A 19623-nucleotide genomic window follows, 5' to 3' on the forward strand; every position below is an offset into this window, starting at 1 on the left:
TGATGACACAATTAAAACATTTTGTGAAATGTACATAAATATCATTGCATTCATTCACACATGACACATATTCGAATTAAAATACTTCTGACCCTTAGAACAATTTCGCATGAACTGACATCTATTTTTAGAAAAAAGTAAGAGAGCACCTAAACATAACCATCTCTTGGGCGTAAGCAGATCTTAGGAAATGATATAATACAAGTTCATACGTAATAGCCACCAATTCACCAAAATGTAGAATAGTTTTGAATTACCACGATTGTTTTAATGTAACCAGATGTATTTAGCTTCAATCAGTCATGTCAAATTATATTTTCCCCTATGAAGTTAAGTAAAGAATCTTAAAATATGATTGCTGTAATATTGCAATGCTGCACAGTGCACACCATATCTTTAGCCATGACCATATTCACAGTGTAGCTTCTTGAACTCTTGTTAACCATCTATATTGCAGTCTAACCCACTAAAGAAGTTGCAAACACATATTTGATGGAGGGTTTATCTGTGCAGACAGTGTTTCTGTTTTGGATTGCACAAGTGTGCATGTTGCAGTGATATCATTCGCCTGATGCAGACATTTATTAATTTCAGCTGCGTGTGTTTTATCGACTTGCTCTGATAGCGCTCTAATTCTGTTCTGCACTGCATTAACTAAAGCCAGATGTCTCTGCTTGGCCTCGTCTCTGTCTTGTCATTTTCTGTGGTTGTGTGTTTGCACTGTGCTCTATTTAAGCACTCCTCTTCCCCTCTCGTCCGTGCATGTGCTGGCACTGAGGACCAGATTTCAGTTCTCTGCACGTGTGTTTGCCGGTCTACACTCACACACACCCACACAGACACAGAAATATGGTTCTGCAGTGTCAGAGACAAGGGTTGAATTTCATCACCTCATGTAGAGAGAAGTAATACATTTTTTAAATGTCTCTCTCTCTCTCTCTCTCTCTCTCTCTAATACCTTTTTGATGTAAGTTGTAAATTCTTGTTTACATGTTTATGTGACCCTCTCAATCAGTTAGTCTGCAAAATGTGTGTATTGTTGTGCTTTACATTCAGCTTTCTTTTCATTTGACCCTTGACCTCTGGCAGATGGTTTGAAGCTTTGCCAGGGAAGCAATGTGTGATTCTGCAGACCAGACAGATTTTGCATGTGTGTGTGTGTGTGCTGTAGCTTATCTCCTGAAATAAGTAAGAAGTCCAGCTCAGGCTGTGTGATTGTAGATTTAAGCCCTACTGAGACACACACACACACACACACACACACACACACACACACAACAATACAGAGCTGTTTTAACTTCTCTGTCATTTCTCCTTCTGATGATGCATAACTTGCTTTGATGTGTCTGTCTGTGTGTGTGTGTGTTTGAAAGAGAATCTCCTATTAGTCCTGAAGGGTGTGTGGTTGTTTCGGATGTTTGTGTAACCGTGCTCATCTCTTTGACTCTCACACTAACTGTGTGAATGTCTTTATATGTGCGGAGGAGAGAGTGTGAAGGTGAGAGAGAGAGTGTGTGTGTGTGTGTGTGTGTGCGTGTGCGTGTGTTTGGCAGACAGAGGAGAGCGAGTTTGTTTAAACTGTGGTATATCATGCATGACAGAATCAGAGTCACGGGACTGGAGAGCTGGCCAACAGCTGCACAAGGTGTCCAACTCTCACTCTCGCTGTGAAATAATGAATGCCTGCTGCTGCTTTTCAGTTAAAGGACATGGTGTCCTCTTTTGTCTTTCTCTCTTGTCATGCACACTAGCTTATCGTATCATTATGATGTTTTCTGGCATTAAAACACAGCAGTGTGTTTGGGTCACTCCTTCATGACACACACACACACACACACACACTCACATGTACTATGCAGTCCTCCACCACACCTAACTGCACACACTCTTGTGCTCACATCCACCTTTATTGACTTTATTGAGAATCTATTGAATCTGTCTCCATCAGGTTCAAATTGTAATGCATGTCATATTGCTACTTTGGCACTGCGTTATGACAAAAACTGATATACATAAACATTTTATATATATATAATGTTAAAAGACTTCTATATTAAATAAATGCTGTTCTTTTAAACTTCAAATTCATCATAGAATACTGCACAAAAAAGTATCACAGTCTCCATAAAATTAAGCTGCAAAACTTTTTTCAACATTGAAAATAATAAGAAATGTTTCTTGAGCAGCAAATTATCATATTAGAATGATTTCTGAATGATCATGTGACACTGTAGTTATTAAGTGGTAAATTCAGCTTTGCCATCACAGAAATATATTACATTTTAAAACCTATTAAAAAAGAAAACAGTTACTTTAAATTGTAATCATATTTTATAGGGGTGCAATGGATCGTAGATGATCCGTGATCCGTATGGATCAGACTGCACGGTTCGGCAGATTCATGGATTAACTGTTAAGTTTAATCATCATAGAGTATTAAAGTTTATCATTCTGCACATGTTTTGTCTTGCCAGTTTACACAATTAGGCAATTTTAACTTGTGTGCTGAACACCCAATTTATTCCTCTTTCACATACACACAAAGTTATGTTAAAATACCCGCTTTGGCAAGTATTCTAGTAAACACAGTCACTAATGTCTGAAGTGAATGTAAACAGCTGAGAAAAATGGATGTGTGTCAGTATTAGGTCTTCCTTCTTATACACTAAAAATGCATTTTATTTAGAAATATGCTTTATTATAAGATCCATAACCTAATACTTAATTGCTTTTCAGTTCATATAAATAATTATATCATTTAAAATGAGTCATATTAAAACAATAACAGATTGTGTTTATCGGTGTTTAATTATTGTAATTTACACAGAAATCTACTTTTAAATGTGTTCATTTTAATGACAGATAGGTGAATGTTGCAATAATTAGATAAGAAATGCTTGTCAAATATAGTGTTTCATGTAGCTCTGATGTGAGTTGACTTTATAAATGTACATTTTCACTGTCTTCATTTGTCTCTTTTTTTCTCTTGTTCTCTGTCTGTCTTTCTCTCTCTTTCTCTCACCTGCCCACCTTTCTCTCTCTTTCTCTCTCTCTCTCTCCGCTCAGTAAATTATTGATCAGTTAGGCGCCTCTGTGGATCACAGTTTGTGAATGTGTGTGTGTGTGTGTTTGCACTCGGTGCTAAAGACAGTATGTACAACAGACACGGACACACTCGCACAAAGTCACATGATAGTCTCATGCTACTATGTTGGCAGCATGCTTTTATTCCCCAGACTCTCTTTCTCTCTCGCCTTTCACACACACAGTGTCGGTTTCATCAGGAACACAACCAGACCCTTCTCATTCACTCCTCGCTTGTGTTGCAGAAATGATCAGAACAGATTATTACAGTTAGCAGAATATATTTACATGTACATCTCATGAAAAACCACCAGTAAAAAATAAGAGTGCATGGTTTCTCAGTCAGGAAGGCAGTGTCAGGTTGTGTGTGTATAAATGCTGATGCTATAAGCATATTTCTGCCGGAGTGTTGGATGTGGTCCAGGCTGAAATCTGATGCCGATGAATGTTTCCCTCCCACAAGCCTCAGGGAAGTGTTTACTGAGAGAGAGAGTATGTGTAAATGTTTCTCTCCTGCAGTCTGTCAATAAGAGATACTGCAGGAGTGTATGCAATGCTTGAGTTGATTTGCAGGTGCGCCTGTGAATTTGTATGCATGTGTGTGTGTGTGTGTGTGTGTGTGTGTGTGTGTGTGTGTGTGAAACGCTTCTCTGACCTGTTACAGCTTGCCGACGACTCAACGCATCATGGCCGAACAGATCGGCGCACACACACATCCAACACATGTGTGTAAGAATAGCAGGAAAGAGCCTCTTGTTAGCTCACTCACACTTGTAAACAGCGTCTGAGACACACACACACCCAAAGACGGCACACATACATCATCGTAATTACACTCACGCGGAAGAAAAAACAGCTGCTGTGAAAAATGACAAGCTGACATGATGGTAGACTCACTTAACATACGCCGGACAGATGAAGCTCTGTGTGAATGTATGTGTGTGTGGTTTCAAAAGGCATTAGGACTGGTTCCTATGACTAATGATTTCCTCTAAATGAATAATTAGTAGTAATAGTTTTCCCTTCACATTCCCCCTTCTAACACACACTGTTGGTCAGGCACACACATCTCACAGATAATTGGCAGGAGTGCACGTATATCACCTCAGTGTCCGACACGCATCCTTACACCAGGAGAGAGAGAGAGAGTTTGTGAAAGAGACACTGAGAAGATTAAGGGGAAAGGTGAGGTTGAAAGACAGGAGGAAGAAAAGATGTGTTGGTAGCATAGCAACTCAGAAAAAAACCTTTTTCTCTCTCCATCTCATGCTCAAAGGATCTTGACCAATGACAACATGTGTCTCTGCAATGCATTATATTTTGGGTCTTTTTTTTAATTCTTCTGTAGGGTGTGAGGCGTCATCTGTCTGTTCCTTCAAATACACGAACAGGGTCCAAAATGTGCTTAGTTTACATTCAAACATTTGAAACTTTTAAATACAGTTATAATGTCTACAAAATGCTTGATCAAACATTAAAACATCGAAATCAAACTTCTGAATGCACCTAAAATGTCCTAAAAATCATATTAGCATTTGTTTGGCAGACACTTTTACCCAAAGTAACTTTCAGGCTAAATGCCAAAAGCTGTTACTTGGAAATAGAAACTGACCTTGGATTTCCTTTACCATTTGAGCAACCAGGTCACTAATGCCCCACAAATTTACAAAATACTAAATCAAACATTTAAACTTTTTTTTTTAAATGAATGTTAAAACATGCTTAACCTAGCCAAAAAATAAAGTATCATACTCTCTAAATGTGAACATTCAAATTGAGCATTCAAACATTTGAATCAAACTTTTAAATGCACTTACGATGCCCAGAAATGCACTCTATATTTACATTTCAGATGTTAGTAATAATATTTAGAAATGCTTGTTCAACCATTCAAATCAAATAATCTTTATGGACCTTCAGTTCTCAAAAATTCAATTTTGGAACAAACCATGTCTAAAGCCCCGTCTAAAGCCCCGTTTACATCAACCACAATCACAATATAGTGTCCACACCAGCTAACAATATCTTAGCTTATTCTTAGCGCACGTGCGTCTGCCTCTTTAACTTCTCGATCTCGTTACAGCATGATTGGCTGTCAATGTTTGAATCGGTCATCTGCTGGAGAAAATCGTTCTGAAAGTGATTCCAATGATATTCTTTCTCTGTGCCTTTATTGTTATAGTTGTGGGGTGGACTCTGCTATTCTTTAATATTGAGAATGATTTTTATAACTTTATCTTTATCATTATCTTTATAGTAGGGCTTTATTACCAGCCCTGCCATATTCATCTTGTTCTCCTGCCACATGGACCAGAAGTCTTCCACCTCTTTATTTAACCTTACCTGCTGATGTTTTCTCAGTGACCATGAATTCTAAATCACTGGGAGTGAGCTAGATCTTAGTGCTGTATTCATAGTGAGTTTCTGTTGGGTGACTTTGTGATTCAGATCTGTCACAGATTTAGCCATATCGTCATGCTGCAGTAGAGCTGGATGGCTCATTGCAGCCGGTGAGTGGGTTTTAATTTCGTCTGGCTCAGTCATCAGTCAGATTAAGCACTTGTTATGCTGTGATGACACTCTGGGTGACAAATACAAGTGACATCATTGAGTTCAGGCTTACACATGAAAACATGTATCTTGATATGGACAGGACTGTGTGATCTGGTGTGCAGACGTTTTTGTACAAGTGGTTAAGTATGCTGTTGCTGTGTTGACATTTGTTTCTAATTTATTAGATTTATCACCTTTGAATCATCTAGTAATTAGCTGCATCAATCAAGTTAATTGTGAACACATATGCTGTGTGTTCGCGTGTGCACATGCACCTGTGTCTGTACATACATCCGAAACTCATTGATTGCATGATTTAGAAACACCCAGCAGTTTGAAAACACCCACAAGGTCATAAACGCCTACTTTTGCTCTGCAGAGACCTAAGTCTCACTTACCCTCTCTCTCGCTCTCTCTCTCTCTCTCTCCATGTGTTAGGTGTGTGTGCACTGGGATGGCGAGCAGAGCACAGAGAGGAAGTGGAGGAGACTCCAAGAGGAATGTGAGGTGTTTTTGTTGGAACAGGAACTCGTCTTGGCCACCAGAAGAACCGGCACAAACAGCAGCAGCAGCGGCCAGGAGAAGAGGAGCCTGCAACCCGCCCTGGTGAGTCCACAAAACCCTTCAAAGTACTGCTGCTCAAACTGTTCATGGACCATCTGATGTATGCTACACACAAAAACAGCAAGAACCTGAAAGTGATTGGCTGGCTTCATGTAGTCAGATGTAGTCACATGGGAAATCAAATTTGCCTTGATCTTTTGGCATATAAGAGGTCTTTGTAGCATTAAAACAGCCTATAAAACATTTGCATAAACGCTGCCTCCAGAGCAAAAAAACTACAATTAGTCATCTTCTCACCATAGGCCCTGCCCAATGGTGTTCAGCCGCTAACACTTGATTAATGAGAGTGTCATGGCACGTCACAAGCAAATAGAAATTCCAATCACTGCCGCTATCTTGTCTACCGTGGATATAGTATATATGTGTGTGTTTCCTTTCGGAACAGAGTCAACACGTGTAAGGAACAAGTGGATAGTTTATTTTTTATGAAACCGCAAATCGTGTCAGAGGATTGTTCAGAGCTTTTTGTTTTGTAATTGAGGCACACTGTCATTTAAGATTTCACAAAACATTTGTTGAAAGATGAAGCAGTACTAGATCTGACTGCAGCTGCATCACAAACTGTAAATAAATGATTTCATAATGCCTCAGCGAAAGATTCATCAGAATGATTCAAAAGTGATAGTTTTGTGTCTGAATGAATCAATAAAACAACAGACTTTAATTTCTTTTGAAAACTCGTTTAACTGCTATCTTGCCGTTTTATTGGCCATGAAAATGGTGCAAGAAGCACTTATTTGAAATACTGATTTAGCAGCCCTTAAACATCATGCTCAAAAGCGAGCTGTGGTTTGTAGCAATTGTAATGTCAGTCTGACTTCGCTTTAAGCTGCAATGTGAACCACACTTTTGATAGTAAGATACATAAGACTGCTTTTGTCTGAACACTCAACACATGTATTTATGAAGTCACTCAGTGCAGAATGAATGAAACTGATGGGCTTTTGTTTTCATATCTGGACTGTTTCCACCAAAGGAGACTGACTGACTGATGTGTCCTGTTTTATACGTCCTAACTGCTGCTATGGGTCATTAGTTGCCTCTGTGTCATGAAGATATATAAAAAAATAATTTTCCACGTTTTACAGACGGCGGATTAAAGACTCTACAATTCTGCATTATGTAACCTCATTTATGACTTATATGACAGCATGTCACCGTGGCTAACCCTGTGTTATTGTGGGCTACCGTGCATAACCTGGAGTGACTATGGGTCAAGGCCATTTACATGGGTAAATGGGATAACTGTGATAACAGAGCTCTGTTTGGCCGACGGGCTGCAGAGATAAGAGTTAACGAGTGTGTGTGGACTTCCTCCATTCAGAGTACTGTGTGTTTATAACTGTGTTTGATAAAACAGTGCATGTGTGTGTGTGTGCGCCGGGCAGAGTGTTATTGTGTGTCAGGGTTGTCAGTATAAAAGGCATTTTGTAGCAACATCTGAGAAGGAGAGACAAAGAGCGATTTTACACAGCTTCTACTGATTCCTCTGCTCTCATTTATCTGACTCTGCCAACACAGAGACACACATCCACCTCTTGCGTTCCCTTTTCATGCACACTGTCTTTTCTCTTTTTTAATCCTCTCACTTTTTCTTCCTCTTTTAGTTCTTTCTCTGTGACTCACACATCTTGGTCCCTCCCCCCCACACACACTTATAAGATGCTATAGGTTTTCTTGTGATTATCAGTGTGGAAAACCATTGCGATACATTTAATTTCTGGATTCTTTGATAGAGTTCAAAGAACCCCATTTGAAATGAAATCTTGTAATGTTATAAATGTCTTTACTTTTGATGAATTTAATACATCATTGCTGAATTAAAGCCTGTTCAAAGCAAGGAAGATAACTGTAATGAAAACTACAGTTTTAATAATTATTCTAATGCTGTGAGAATTGGGAAGTCCACACCACAACTATAACAATACCTCATCGAGTCACCAGGTAACGTTACGCCAGTGAATGATTTTACTTTGTATTTGAAAGTAAACCTCTTAAAATGCTTAGCTTAGCTTTCGATTAGCATCATACATAATTCATAATATTTCCATAGCAGCAAGATATGGATGATGATGATGATGGCAGGTAGCCATGAATTTCAGATTTGGGGTTTTACAAACATTATTGGTGCACCCAACCACACACCAACTCTTTGGCATGTTTAAGGTTAGTCCACTTTCTCTATCCAATACTGTATGGCGGTTTGTTTTCCCCTAAAAGTGGGCGTGACTCTGTTCATAGACGTTCTATGATGCTGCACCGGTTGTGCGATAGAATTTTGTGTCGCAAAAATGAGTTACACCCTCTTGAAAGTAAAAAAAACAAACATTTTGTATAGATTTAAGGCTATTTTTGATCAACAGGTAAGTATTTTGAACCAAAACTTTTAAAAACAAGTAATTTCCTCATAATTAAAAGTGTTATATAGCCCACTGAATCATACTCGGACGTAATGCTGGCAGCAGTGGAACCAATTGGGTCAATACCAGGCGACTTATTTCTTAGCATAGGAAAGAACAGTTGAACAAGAGGAGTACCAAATTATTGTTTTACGTGTGAAAATATAGCAGAAGTAGCACCGATATTCAAAAACAATGGACTTGTGACAAGGCTCCTGAAATACTCAGGTCTTCACTTTAAGTTTTCATTTAGTTATGAGTGAATTTTTGCTAGAAAAAGAGCAGGAGAAATAACATGCAAGTGTCACAGAGCCGGCAAAAGCTATGAAAAGAGTGACACTTTATCTCACGGAGTATGACGCAGCCTGCAGAAGTGACATGCATGCTTGTTGTCACCACTAGAAATACTTACTGTAGCCAAAGCAAAATAAACTCATTTAACCTCTTTCAAAGCCCATATTTACATAGAGACTTCTGGAAATCCATACTCTGGTCTCGAGACTAAGTCAGTCATTACGGATCCAAAAACATCCCAAATGTTCTGGTGTTGCTAGAAGAGGAGCACAGTGAGAAGTGCTTGGTACCCACAGTGACGTTCAGTGGTAGTAAAGTTTTTATATAGGGATGAATGAGTGCTGAAGGTGTGAGGAAGTTGTGCTTTATCAACGCTGGCATGAATTCATACACTGCAGTGTGATGTAATACAAAAACTTGAAACAGACGATGCTAGCCCCCCCCCCCCTCATTCCCATGACATGACAATGAATATATTCATTCTCCCAATGTGAAAATCATTCAGTGGACATGTATTTCACTCGATCTTAACACTCTTGAGCAGCTGTGGGGGATTCTGTAGAGACGAGCTGAGCAAAACTCCCCATTAAAGACCAGAGCATTTAAGGAGGTCATCCAGTAGTTAAACAGGACAGATGTGAAAATGTGTCATGAACTTGTACACTCGGGGCCAAGAAGGGTCAGAGCACTAGAATATTATTCATTTTCTGAATTAAATCTCGGGTTCACTCATTTCTGCAATCTTTCATTTAAACAAAATTGGCTAATTAACTTATCTTACAGAAAATATTGGCATATATTTTGATGTTTTTTTTAAGTATATATTTAATCTGTTTCAATTTTGCCATCTTTCCATGAATTATATTAGTGATCATTAAGAAAATACATATTTTCTATTTATTCAGACGGGGTGTACTCATTTATGTTGTGCACTGTACATATCCTATATAATAGGATAAACTATTTCCCAGTTTTTCCCATAAAGAAAGCACACTCCCTATAGTACAGGCAGTACAATACAGATACGCAATCTATCTAATTTGATTATATTCTGTTGTGTTTGGAAATAATGATAAATGCAAACCAAAATATAAGATTATTTATAAAGAATTCATAATTAATTCAAATGAATTAGTCTGGCATCAGTGCAAAAGCAGCTTTAGTTTGTATTAAATATGATGTGGTGAACCATGTTTGAAGCTGTTATAAAATAAGCCGTAGCACACTAGAGGCTCTGACTGGAATTGACAGCATTGCTCAGCAACAAGATCAATATTGTTATTGTCCCCTATACATGTCAGACGTAATATATATTTGAACTATAAATTATTTAGCATATTTTGATAATTATGAATTGTTCCAAAATAATGGCAATTATCACAAATTGCTCCAGCTGAATCATTGTCATAACAAAGGTTTACACCACTACACACTCGTGTTCAGATTGATATCAGTGTTTTAAAAAATTGTTGTGGATATGGCATAGCGTAATCTTTGTCATGAGATATATGCCATCATTTGAAACCCTATCTAATACCTAATATAATGCTTCATTTGTTCTCTGTTCTTTTAGTAGAAACTTAAATGAAATATAACTGAGAAAGAACCTCTGAGAAATGCATTTTCATGTGGGTTTAAACAGCCACAGACACACTTTGGTTTCCTATTTTTTTTCTCCCTCTCTCTCACACTCTCACACACACACACACACACACACACACACACACACACACACACACACACACACACCAATCTGCTTGTGACTTTCTCTGCTGTAGAATATCACTGAGTCAGCAGCCGTTCTCTATCACAGTGACCTACACACACCATCTCTTTCTCCCTTTATCTTTCTCTTTCTGGTATAATCTCCCTGGCCCTCTTTTCTCTATCACTATCCGACCTTCTTTGTCAAAAATGAACACAGCATGTATGTCAGTGTACTTGTCAGAGAGAGAGAAAGAGAGATTAGAAGAGATGGGGAAGAGACAGACGCTCACACACAGGATGAAAGCCAGTCAATGCGTGTGTTGCTGACAGTCAGACAGACCATTAACACAGCACTTGTGTGTGTGAGGGTGAGAATGTGAACGTGTCAGGAGGAAGAACAGATTATTTATACTTTCATGTGTGTGTATTTGTGTGAATGTGTGGAAATTTGTAGATATTTGTAAGTGCTTAGAGACATTTTGACCTTTACAGGATTTTTTATTGACACTATGAAAACAGAAAGACCTGCGTTTTTACGAATGTGAAATGAGGGGATTCTGGGAAATGAGAGGTGAGAGAGAGTGAAGAATTTAAAGTTGAATTTAGCATTTATTTAAGAGGCTTTAAAGAAGCCACATTTTACCCATTTGTGTACCCAAGTTCAATTTAAATGATAGTTTTTTTCTGCCACAAAGTTGTAATTTAGTTTTACTTGACCGTTAGTTTACTTTACTTTTAGTTTTACTGTTAAACAGCTGATGCTAGTGTGCCTTTAAAACTTTTATATGAAAATGACTGCTGTTGTGATAAAGGCTACCCTTTACTAAACAAACATGGCATTGTTCTTCAGGATGCACTTTTTTGATGCACTTTGTTTTACTATTAGGGTATCATAAACTACCTCACATGCATTATGCATTGCAATAAATTATGATGGTTTCAGTTGCACTTTATTTAGAGCACCTGCTAGCTTCATTAATTGAAATACATAGGAAATACTGTGCATCAACATATAAATAAATACAAAATACATTTATATAAAAATGTAAAGTATCAGTGTGCACGATTTAGAATCTCAATAAAAACAATTAAAGAAAATATGAAGCAGAACAGCTTTTTCCACATTGATAATAAGAAATATTTATTTATGTCATGATTTAGTAATGATTCTGAAAATTAAGCTTTAACATCACAAGAATGATAAATCGTAATAAACATTTTTAAATTGTAATAAAATTTTGCAGCTTTTACAGTTTTAACTTTAATCAAATTTAATAAATATTTTTTTTTTACACCTAAGTAATGTTGTCAGTGACTTGTTTGCATTATTTTATTTATTTGTAAGGTTGCTTTGTTTGATTTATGTTGAAGTATTTAATGGCTTTGAATGGTGAGACTTTTTTTGTAATCAGACTATCAAAAATTATATAATAATTTGCATTTAGATTTATCGGCCAAATTTTCCTGTCGGTGCATCCCTAATTGTTAACTATAACATACTTCTTTTATATTATTTTTATATATCACTAACACTGTATTCTCCAGAGAGCATGCCATCACACATACATCGCTGTGATTTCACAGACTGGACATTCAGCATTTGATTTACTTATTCATGATTTGCTATATGATGTATGTGAATATGTGCTCATTTCACATGAGAGCGTGACATTGGGCTTTATTACTGAAGGGACATTGCACAGCAGTGCCATCATTTCAACAGAGAGAAACAGACATGCTTTCTTTTCATTTGTCTTTTCATTTTTTGCCTTCTCTACCTCACCAGAGACCAGCAGAGCACAGACCAGAGAGAGCCGTCTCTCGCTACACTTCATGAGTCTGAATGTAGTTCAAACAGAGAGTTAGTGGTGTTGCTCTCAAAGTCATATTTATGTACCAGCTGCAGAGCTTACATTACTTCATGACCCCACAGAATAACAGGTCAACCGCACGCCTGTGTGTGCGGTTCTGTGTGTCCTAGGAAATTTATTTCCTCTGGGGGTTTGGGGTCTCTCTCTCTTATCGGTCTTGGTTTCCCTCTATATGAATGTTTCCGACTTTATTACATGCACACAATTCATATCACACAGTTGTTCACAAAAATATTTTTCTGGGTTTAGATTTATTGGTTTAAAAAGCGTGTCTAATCAATCAAATTCATAAAACTTTAACAATTTATTAATATATTAAAATTGTAACAATAATAGGGACCAATGAAGTGTTTGTTTTTCTCAAATTCCATTTTATTTTCATTTTATATAGTTTGTGTGTTTATGATTTAATACAAATTCATTTTGTATTAATTAATAAAACTTGTTCAAATTAAAAATGCATTTATTTATTGTTTGTTTGTCAAATAAACTGCTCCACAACAGAGATTTACTCATGTTAACAAGAAAATTCAAACATCATATTTCTTTTTGCAGTTTAATAATAACAGACACTAGTTCATGTCACAATTTGAAGTAGATTAATTACACTTAGTCTGTCTTTTGATTTATTAATTCAACTTAAGGTCCAGTCACATTAACCATTGCATATTTTGTGGGCAAATTCCAGTCATTTCAATAGGGATCCATTTTCCCAATGCAGTTCCCCATGGAGATTTCACTCATGTTCATGTTGGCCACACAAAGTCACAATGCTGGCCAACAGAAAGTTTTAAAAAATTTTGACAATATTAAAAATAAATTACCTATTTTGCCTACATTTCTCAAACAATTACACAGTAAATTCTGCATTACAGGAACCATAAAGGGCCGTACACTTTGATATCCTTTTCATCTCATGCTTGTTTGTCTATGCGTTTGTGCTCCTCTCACAATGTGTATGTGTGAGATTGAAGCCTCGGCAGGGCTCTATATTTAGTGCGTGTGTGTGTGAGACCCCCGCCCCCTCGCCTGTTCTTGGCACAGTGCCTGTAACGGTCTAACCACATGTCGACATCTACCACCAGATGCACTCGCTCTCTTCTCTCACTCAACTAATTCTCAGGATCGCACACACACACAATCACCCGCCACAGTGTTTACATACGTGTCAGAGCTCTGCTGTGTGTTAGACACACACACACACATGCTCTGTCTGTCTCTCTCTCTGATGATTCTGCTGTCAGTAATGGCAGGCAGTTAAATGGATCCAGGTTAAGAGATTACAAGCCTGGCTGTGTGATGAGCTCCAGTCAGCGCCAATGATGTCATCATTTAGGAAGAGACAGGACCACACACACATGCGCGCACACACACACACACACACACACTGACGTTTGTTTGCGTTGTGATTGTTTAGACTCAGGGTGTGTGTGCAGGAGAAACACACACACACACAGAGTGATGCACACTTGCTCATTTTTCCCAAATGTCGTTTTAATGAATCACAGCGGATTCAGGAAAGCCACAGACGACACATTAATCTCAAATTCCTCACAAACTGAATTCACTTTTCTTTTCCAGAAATGACTCTGATGAAATTTGGATTTAATCGGTGAATAAAGGCTGATGTTTCTAGGTTCACCCTTCATGGAAGTAGATCGTGCTGTTCTGTCCTGCATCGGTTTGTGTGTGTGTGTTTCACAAATGTCAGGTCACATCTTGTCTCTGTCAGTGTACTGTCTAGCCAGACTGTGTTTTTGAGCATCACAGTTTCTTTTGAACATTAGACTTGTATGTTCATATGTTCAAATTCACATCTTTAGGCATCATATGGTTGGTTGAATGTTGCATTTTTACTTTATGTTTGATTCAGGTTTTTGAGGAATCATAGGTTCATTTAAATGTTGGATTTGCACATTCACATGCTCAAATCAGTGTTTTTCAGGGTTTCCGCGGGTATTAAAAAAGTCTTAAGTCTTAAATTTAGTTGTATCAAATTTAAGGCCTTAAAAAGTCTTAAACTATACAGGAAAGTCTTAATTGTGATTTCAAGAGGTCCTAGATTTGGGGAAAAGACCAGTATTGCAATATGGCTGAATGTGATGATTAAACTTCATAAAGGCTAACGTTATGATTTCATTTAGGAATGTCAACGATTAATCGATGATCGATTAAGCTTTTATACAAATTAAGCTTTTAATGTGATTTAAAAGAACATTAAAATAGAAAAAGTTCTTCAAAATGAAAAGCAATAGAAATGTAGAAACTAAGTCATTTCATCAGATAACTGCGCTCTGCAGGGCTGTGGGACACAGGACACTTGTTAATTCGTTCCTATGACTTATTCATTTGTGGCAATTGTCTCATTCATTTTGTTCCCTAAATAACCCATGATTTATCTGAAATAAGGAAACAAATCAATAAATAGAACGAATTCTTGAAATTCATGAAATCTTTCATTTCCCTTCCCATGTTTACCACACACAGTAAGAGATGCGATTAAAAGTGAAAGATAATAAAATAAACCTGCGAAATTAGAGGGTTAGAATATGAAGATCTAGGAAAAGAAACAATGCCTAAATGTTATTCAATTTGTGGAAATTCCTGACCAACCGGCAAACCAGAACAAAGCCGCGTAAATTGAGGCTGTATCTCGAACGGCATCCAGAGGCACGATCTAACATTTCCTAACCCTTTAAGAGCACAAATCTTCTGTTTTTATTGTGAGTGTACAGTCGTGGCCAAAAGTTTTGAGAATTACATAAATATTGGAAATTGGAAAAGTTGCTGCTTAAGTTTTTATAATAGCAATTTGCATATACTCCAGAATGTTATGAAGAATGTATATTTTTGATCAAATAAATGCAGGCTTGATGAGCAGAAGAAACCTCTTTCAAAAACATTAAAAATAGTAATGTTACAGACCAAACTTTTGGTCTGTACTGTATATTCTAGCGATTCAAACTTACATCGCAGTCTGTTCATTATCAAAATAAAATACAGTCAACTAAACCTTTAACAGGTTACACTGGTCAGTTTAAATAGACCATACCGGTCCACTCTGCTGTTATGCCAATGACATTTTTGCTCATATGAAGAGGATCATCTTTTCCATCTATGTGCGAATGTGTATGTGGTTTATATTATAAATAATAGTTTCACATTCAAATACATTGTGATTATGGAAACATTTGGAATTGTGCCGAATGAGACATGAGCAGTAATCTCCAAATAAATCTAGCCAAACCCGCGCTAGCTCGTCCTCATATGCAAGCACTAACGCGCTGTCATGATCTAATGCACTAGATGCTGGATTTTTTTAAACAAATAGACTAGGCCAAACGGAATGCAAAACTTCTAAACCGGACATTTTCTATAACAGAATCCAGCAGGATCAGATTAATGTGAGCAACTGTGTTTTGCTGCAGCAGCGCCGATGGATGCAGTTAAAAAGCACAGCCACAAGGGCGCCACTGTTACGTTTGGGATAATTTTATTTTAATTGTCATAATGTCAGTTGAAAACATTGCAATTGTGTTGTAAAATACAACAACAAGCACCACAAAACCATTTAAAGAGGCGCGTTCAGCGGTCTCGATGCGGGATATGAAAGTCAACAAAGTAAATGACCTCAAACGTACGACACACTCTCTTCATTTAATGAAATGACCATAATCACATCTATTCATTTTATAATCCTGCTACTAGCATTTTATTCTGACTAAAACCCCTTTAATTCAAATAAGAAAAGCGTTTTGTGTGTGTGTGTGTGTGTGGCTTTTTCACATCCTGTCATTCTGGTGACTGCGTGCATGCATTAGGCGCATTTTGCAGCATTATGGTTAACGATTAATTGATCGTTACTTTAAACGTTGATCGATCATGGAAATAATCTAAATTTGACATCCCTAATTTCATGAAATAAACATGAGCGCTGCACATTCGAGGTCTGGTGCTGTGCTGCTTTGTGTTCTGCTGTTACCAGGGAAACAGTTCTATTCTAACAAACGCTCCACCTGCTGGCAGAGAATGAATGAACATTTTCAATACAACTGTTGTTTTGTTCAGCGTTCAGACCAATGCGACCCATGTTTTTACCCTGTAAGCACGCGCAGCTTTTAATGTGAACGCATGGATCGAGAAGAAGACAATTCATTATAAAAATCTAAAAAGTATAGGGGTGTGTTATGTGGCTTGCGAATCCTGCAATAATATCGCAGTTTTTGTTTTAACTATGTGCAATTTAATATTATCCAGTATAATATTATCCGTGTGCGTTAATACTGCGTTCTTTCACTGCATGAATCAGTCTTTTAGATGGAGCAGAAAATGTATATATTTATATAATTTCATATAGTTAATATCACACGAACAGTCCAAAAGTCAGCATGATTACAAATGTGATCTTGATTTTATACAACAGTTCAGTAAACAAGGAGTTAATATTAAGAGACTTACATTTTAGACACGATATTTCCTGTTTTTGCTCTATTTCTTCAACAAAAATCATTCCAAACATAGCCACAGTGCTGTTAACAACATAATGTTGTTTGGTTTCTGAATGAATCGCCAAAATTAATAATTCAAATGCAATGACTCACTTAACAGTAACTTGCTGCTACCTACGGGCAGTTTTAATTCCACATTTAAGTTACCTTTTCATTTTTTAAATAATTTCAAACGTCAGTTTTCAATGTTTTATGTTTAAAATATCAAAACATTATTTATGTATTAAAAGTTAGAGTATTCCATGTTAAACAGTGTGTAAATGCGTCTAAATGACACTTCTAATGCCGCTTCTGTGTTTCCTCTGCATTGCAAAGATCAATTTTGTTGATACTGATTTAATTTGCTTGGTAAAAGCCCAAATGCAAGAATTTGACTGAAAAGATGGTGCACACTTTTAGAAAATATGGCCCAAAGGTAAAAATGGCCATAAAACTATTTGGAAATTATGAATTTTTATTATTACTGTGACCTTACCACACAGAAAATGAAGAATATTAAAAAATTTAGGAGCCAGCTGTTAGCACTATTAGAGATAAGCTATCAGCACAATAACACAATCTATAGCAAAATATTATCTAATTACCGTAATCGATAAAATCCCAGAAAATGATTGAGATATCATTTTTTTTGTCGATATCGCATACCCCTAATTCATATTATTTAATTGATATAATATTTTATCGATAATAACTGTTAAAATTAATATAAGAGTTAATACTTTTGACTCTGAAGGCTGAGATGTAAAGTTTAGCATTTTATAAAATGTTTTGTTTTTGTGAAAACGTACTCGGTTACTAAACGTAACCTCGGTTCTCTCTAGAAGAGCGAACGAGTACTGCGTCTTAGCTAAGACGCTACGGGAAAAGTCTCTTTTCACGAAATACTGAAGCAAAAATTATCCTTAATTTTGTATTTTTGTAAAGCGCATTTGCAGCAGTACACAGCCATAGGCGAGACGGCTCGTTCGCTCATTGGCTTGTTCTGCGGCAACTGCACAGCCTATCGAGCGCAGGCTGATGCAACATCAGACCAATAAGGGCGCTTCGCGCCCTTCTTGCCACTTCCCGCCGAAGAGAGAGAACCGAGGTTACGTTTAGTAACCGAGTACGTTCTCTTACGAGAGCTCTCTCGTACTGCGTCTTAGCTAAGACGCTACGGGAACCCAATGTAAAATGCCGTGTGCGCAGGGATCACACACCAATAAACCTGAAGCAACGCCCAGGATTACAGTGCACAGTCACCTGAGGGCAGGACAGGAAGGGGGAAGCCCTCCGTCCCATATCTAGCAACATCCGTAGATGCGGCAATATGACATCACACAGCCGAGGCAAGGCCTGACCAATGTGGCAATGCGGGTCTTACGCAATACTGCCCATATAACAGTCGGCAGCGCATAACGCTCACGAACTCAGAGTTCCCCTCAGGGCCCTGATTCGACTATACCAACAGCAGCCTTGCTTGCAAGGCGGGAACCCCCAGGTTATAGAACCTGATAAATGTAGACGGCGAGGCCCAACCTGCCGCCATACATATATCCTGCAAGGAGATCCCAGTAGACCACGCCCACGATGAGGCGAAGGCCCCTGGCAACGTAAGCTAACGCTATAGCATCAACTATCCATCTGGATAGAGTCTGTCTCGAAACAGCCATTCCCTTGGAACGTCCACCGGACGAGACAAACAGCTGCTCCGTCTGCCGAAAGGCAGCAGAGCGAGACACATAAGCTCTTAAAACCCTGACAGGGCAAAGAAGACTCGAGTCTCTATCCTCTCCTGACACCGGCAGGGCAGACAGGGCAATAACCTGAGCCCGAAACGGCGTGTTGAGGGATTTCGGCACATAACCGTGCCTAGGTTTGAGTATGACCTTAGGCCCAGCTCCTGTAGGAAGGAGAGAACCTCAGTCACCTCACAACTAAGGGGTGAACATCCTCGAGCTGTGCACCAGCTGGAGAACACCGACCACTTCGAGGCATACAGACGTCGTGTTGACGGAGCTCTAGCCTGAGTGATGGTATTTAGCACTCCCACTGCGAGATCAGCGGGTAACCATTGAGCGCCCACACATGGAGGGACCAAAACTCCGGTTGAGGGTGCCAAATCGAACCCCTGGCCTGCGAGAGGAGGTCCCTCCTCAACGGTACTGGCCACGGGGCGACATCTGCTAACTGCATCAAATCTGGGAACCATGGTTGGTTCTTCCAAAGAGGTGCTACAAGCAGTATTGAACATCTCGTTTCTCTCACCCGTTCTATCACCTGCGGAAGGAGGGAGACGGGAGGGAAAGCATAAAGCGGGCAGCACGGCCATTTCTGTGACAGCGCGCTTTCGTTCTTGGAAAAGAACGCAGGGCAGTGAGCGTTTTCGTGGGACGCGAAGAGGCCCACCTCCGCCCTGCCAAATCTCTCCCACAACAGCCGGACTGTTTGCGGGTGTAGAGACCATTCACCCGTAGGAACATTGCCTCTGGACATCCTGTCTGGACCCAGATTCTGTAACCCAGGCACATGCACTGCCCTCAGCGAACGCACGTTGCGCTGAGCCCAAACCAGGAGGCGTTCCGCCAGCCTGTACAGGTTTCG

The 19623-nt window shown here is 38.5% G+C and overlaps 1 protein-coding gene across 2 annotated transcripts in view; it reads left to right on the forward strand.

Annotated features, from left to right (window-relative positions):
- LOC132113006 (probable JmjC domain-containing histone demethylation protein 2C) overlaps positions 1-19623 on the forward strand; it is a 75017-nt gene that overhangs the window by 3880 nt on the left and 51514 nt on the right. For both annotated transcript variants that reach the window (XM_059520786.1, XM_059520787.1), the window contains exon 2: positions 6076-6243. In XM_059520786.1, the coding sequence (XP_059376769.1) occupies positions 6076-6243 (168 nt within the window). The remainder of the gene's footprint in view (positions 1-6075; positions 6244-19623) is intronic.

This window comes from Carassius carassius, chromosome 32, assembly GCF_963082965.1.
Source record: "Carassius carassius chromosome 32, fCarCar2.1, whole genome shotgun sequence".
Taxonomy (NCBI): domain Eukaryota; kingdom Metazoa; phylum Chordata; class Actinopteri; order Cypriniformes; family Cyprinidae; genus Carassius; species Carassius carassius.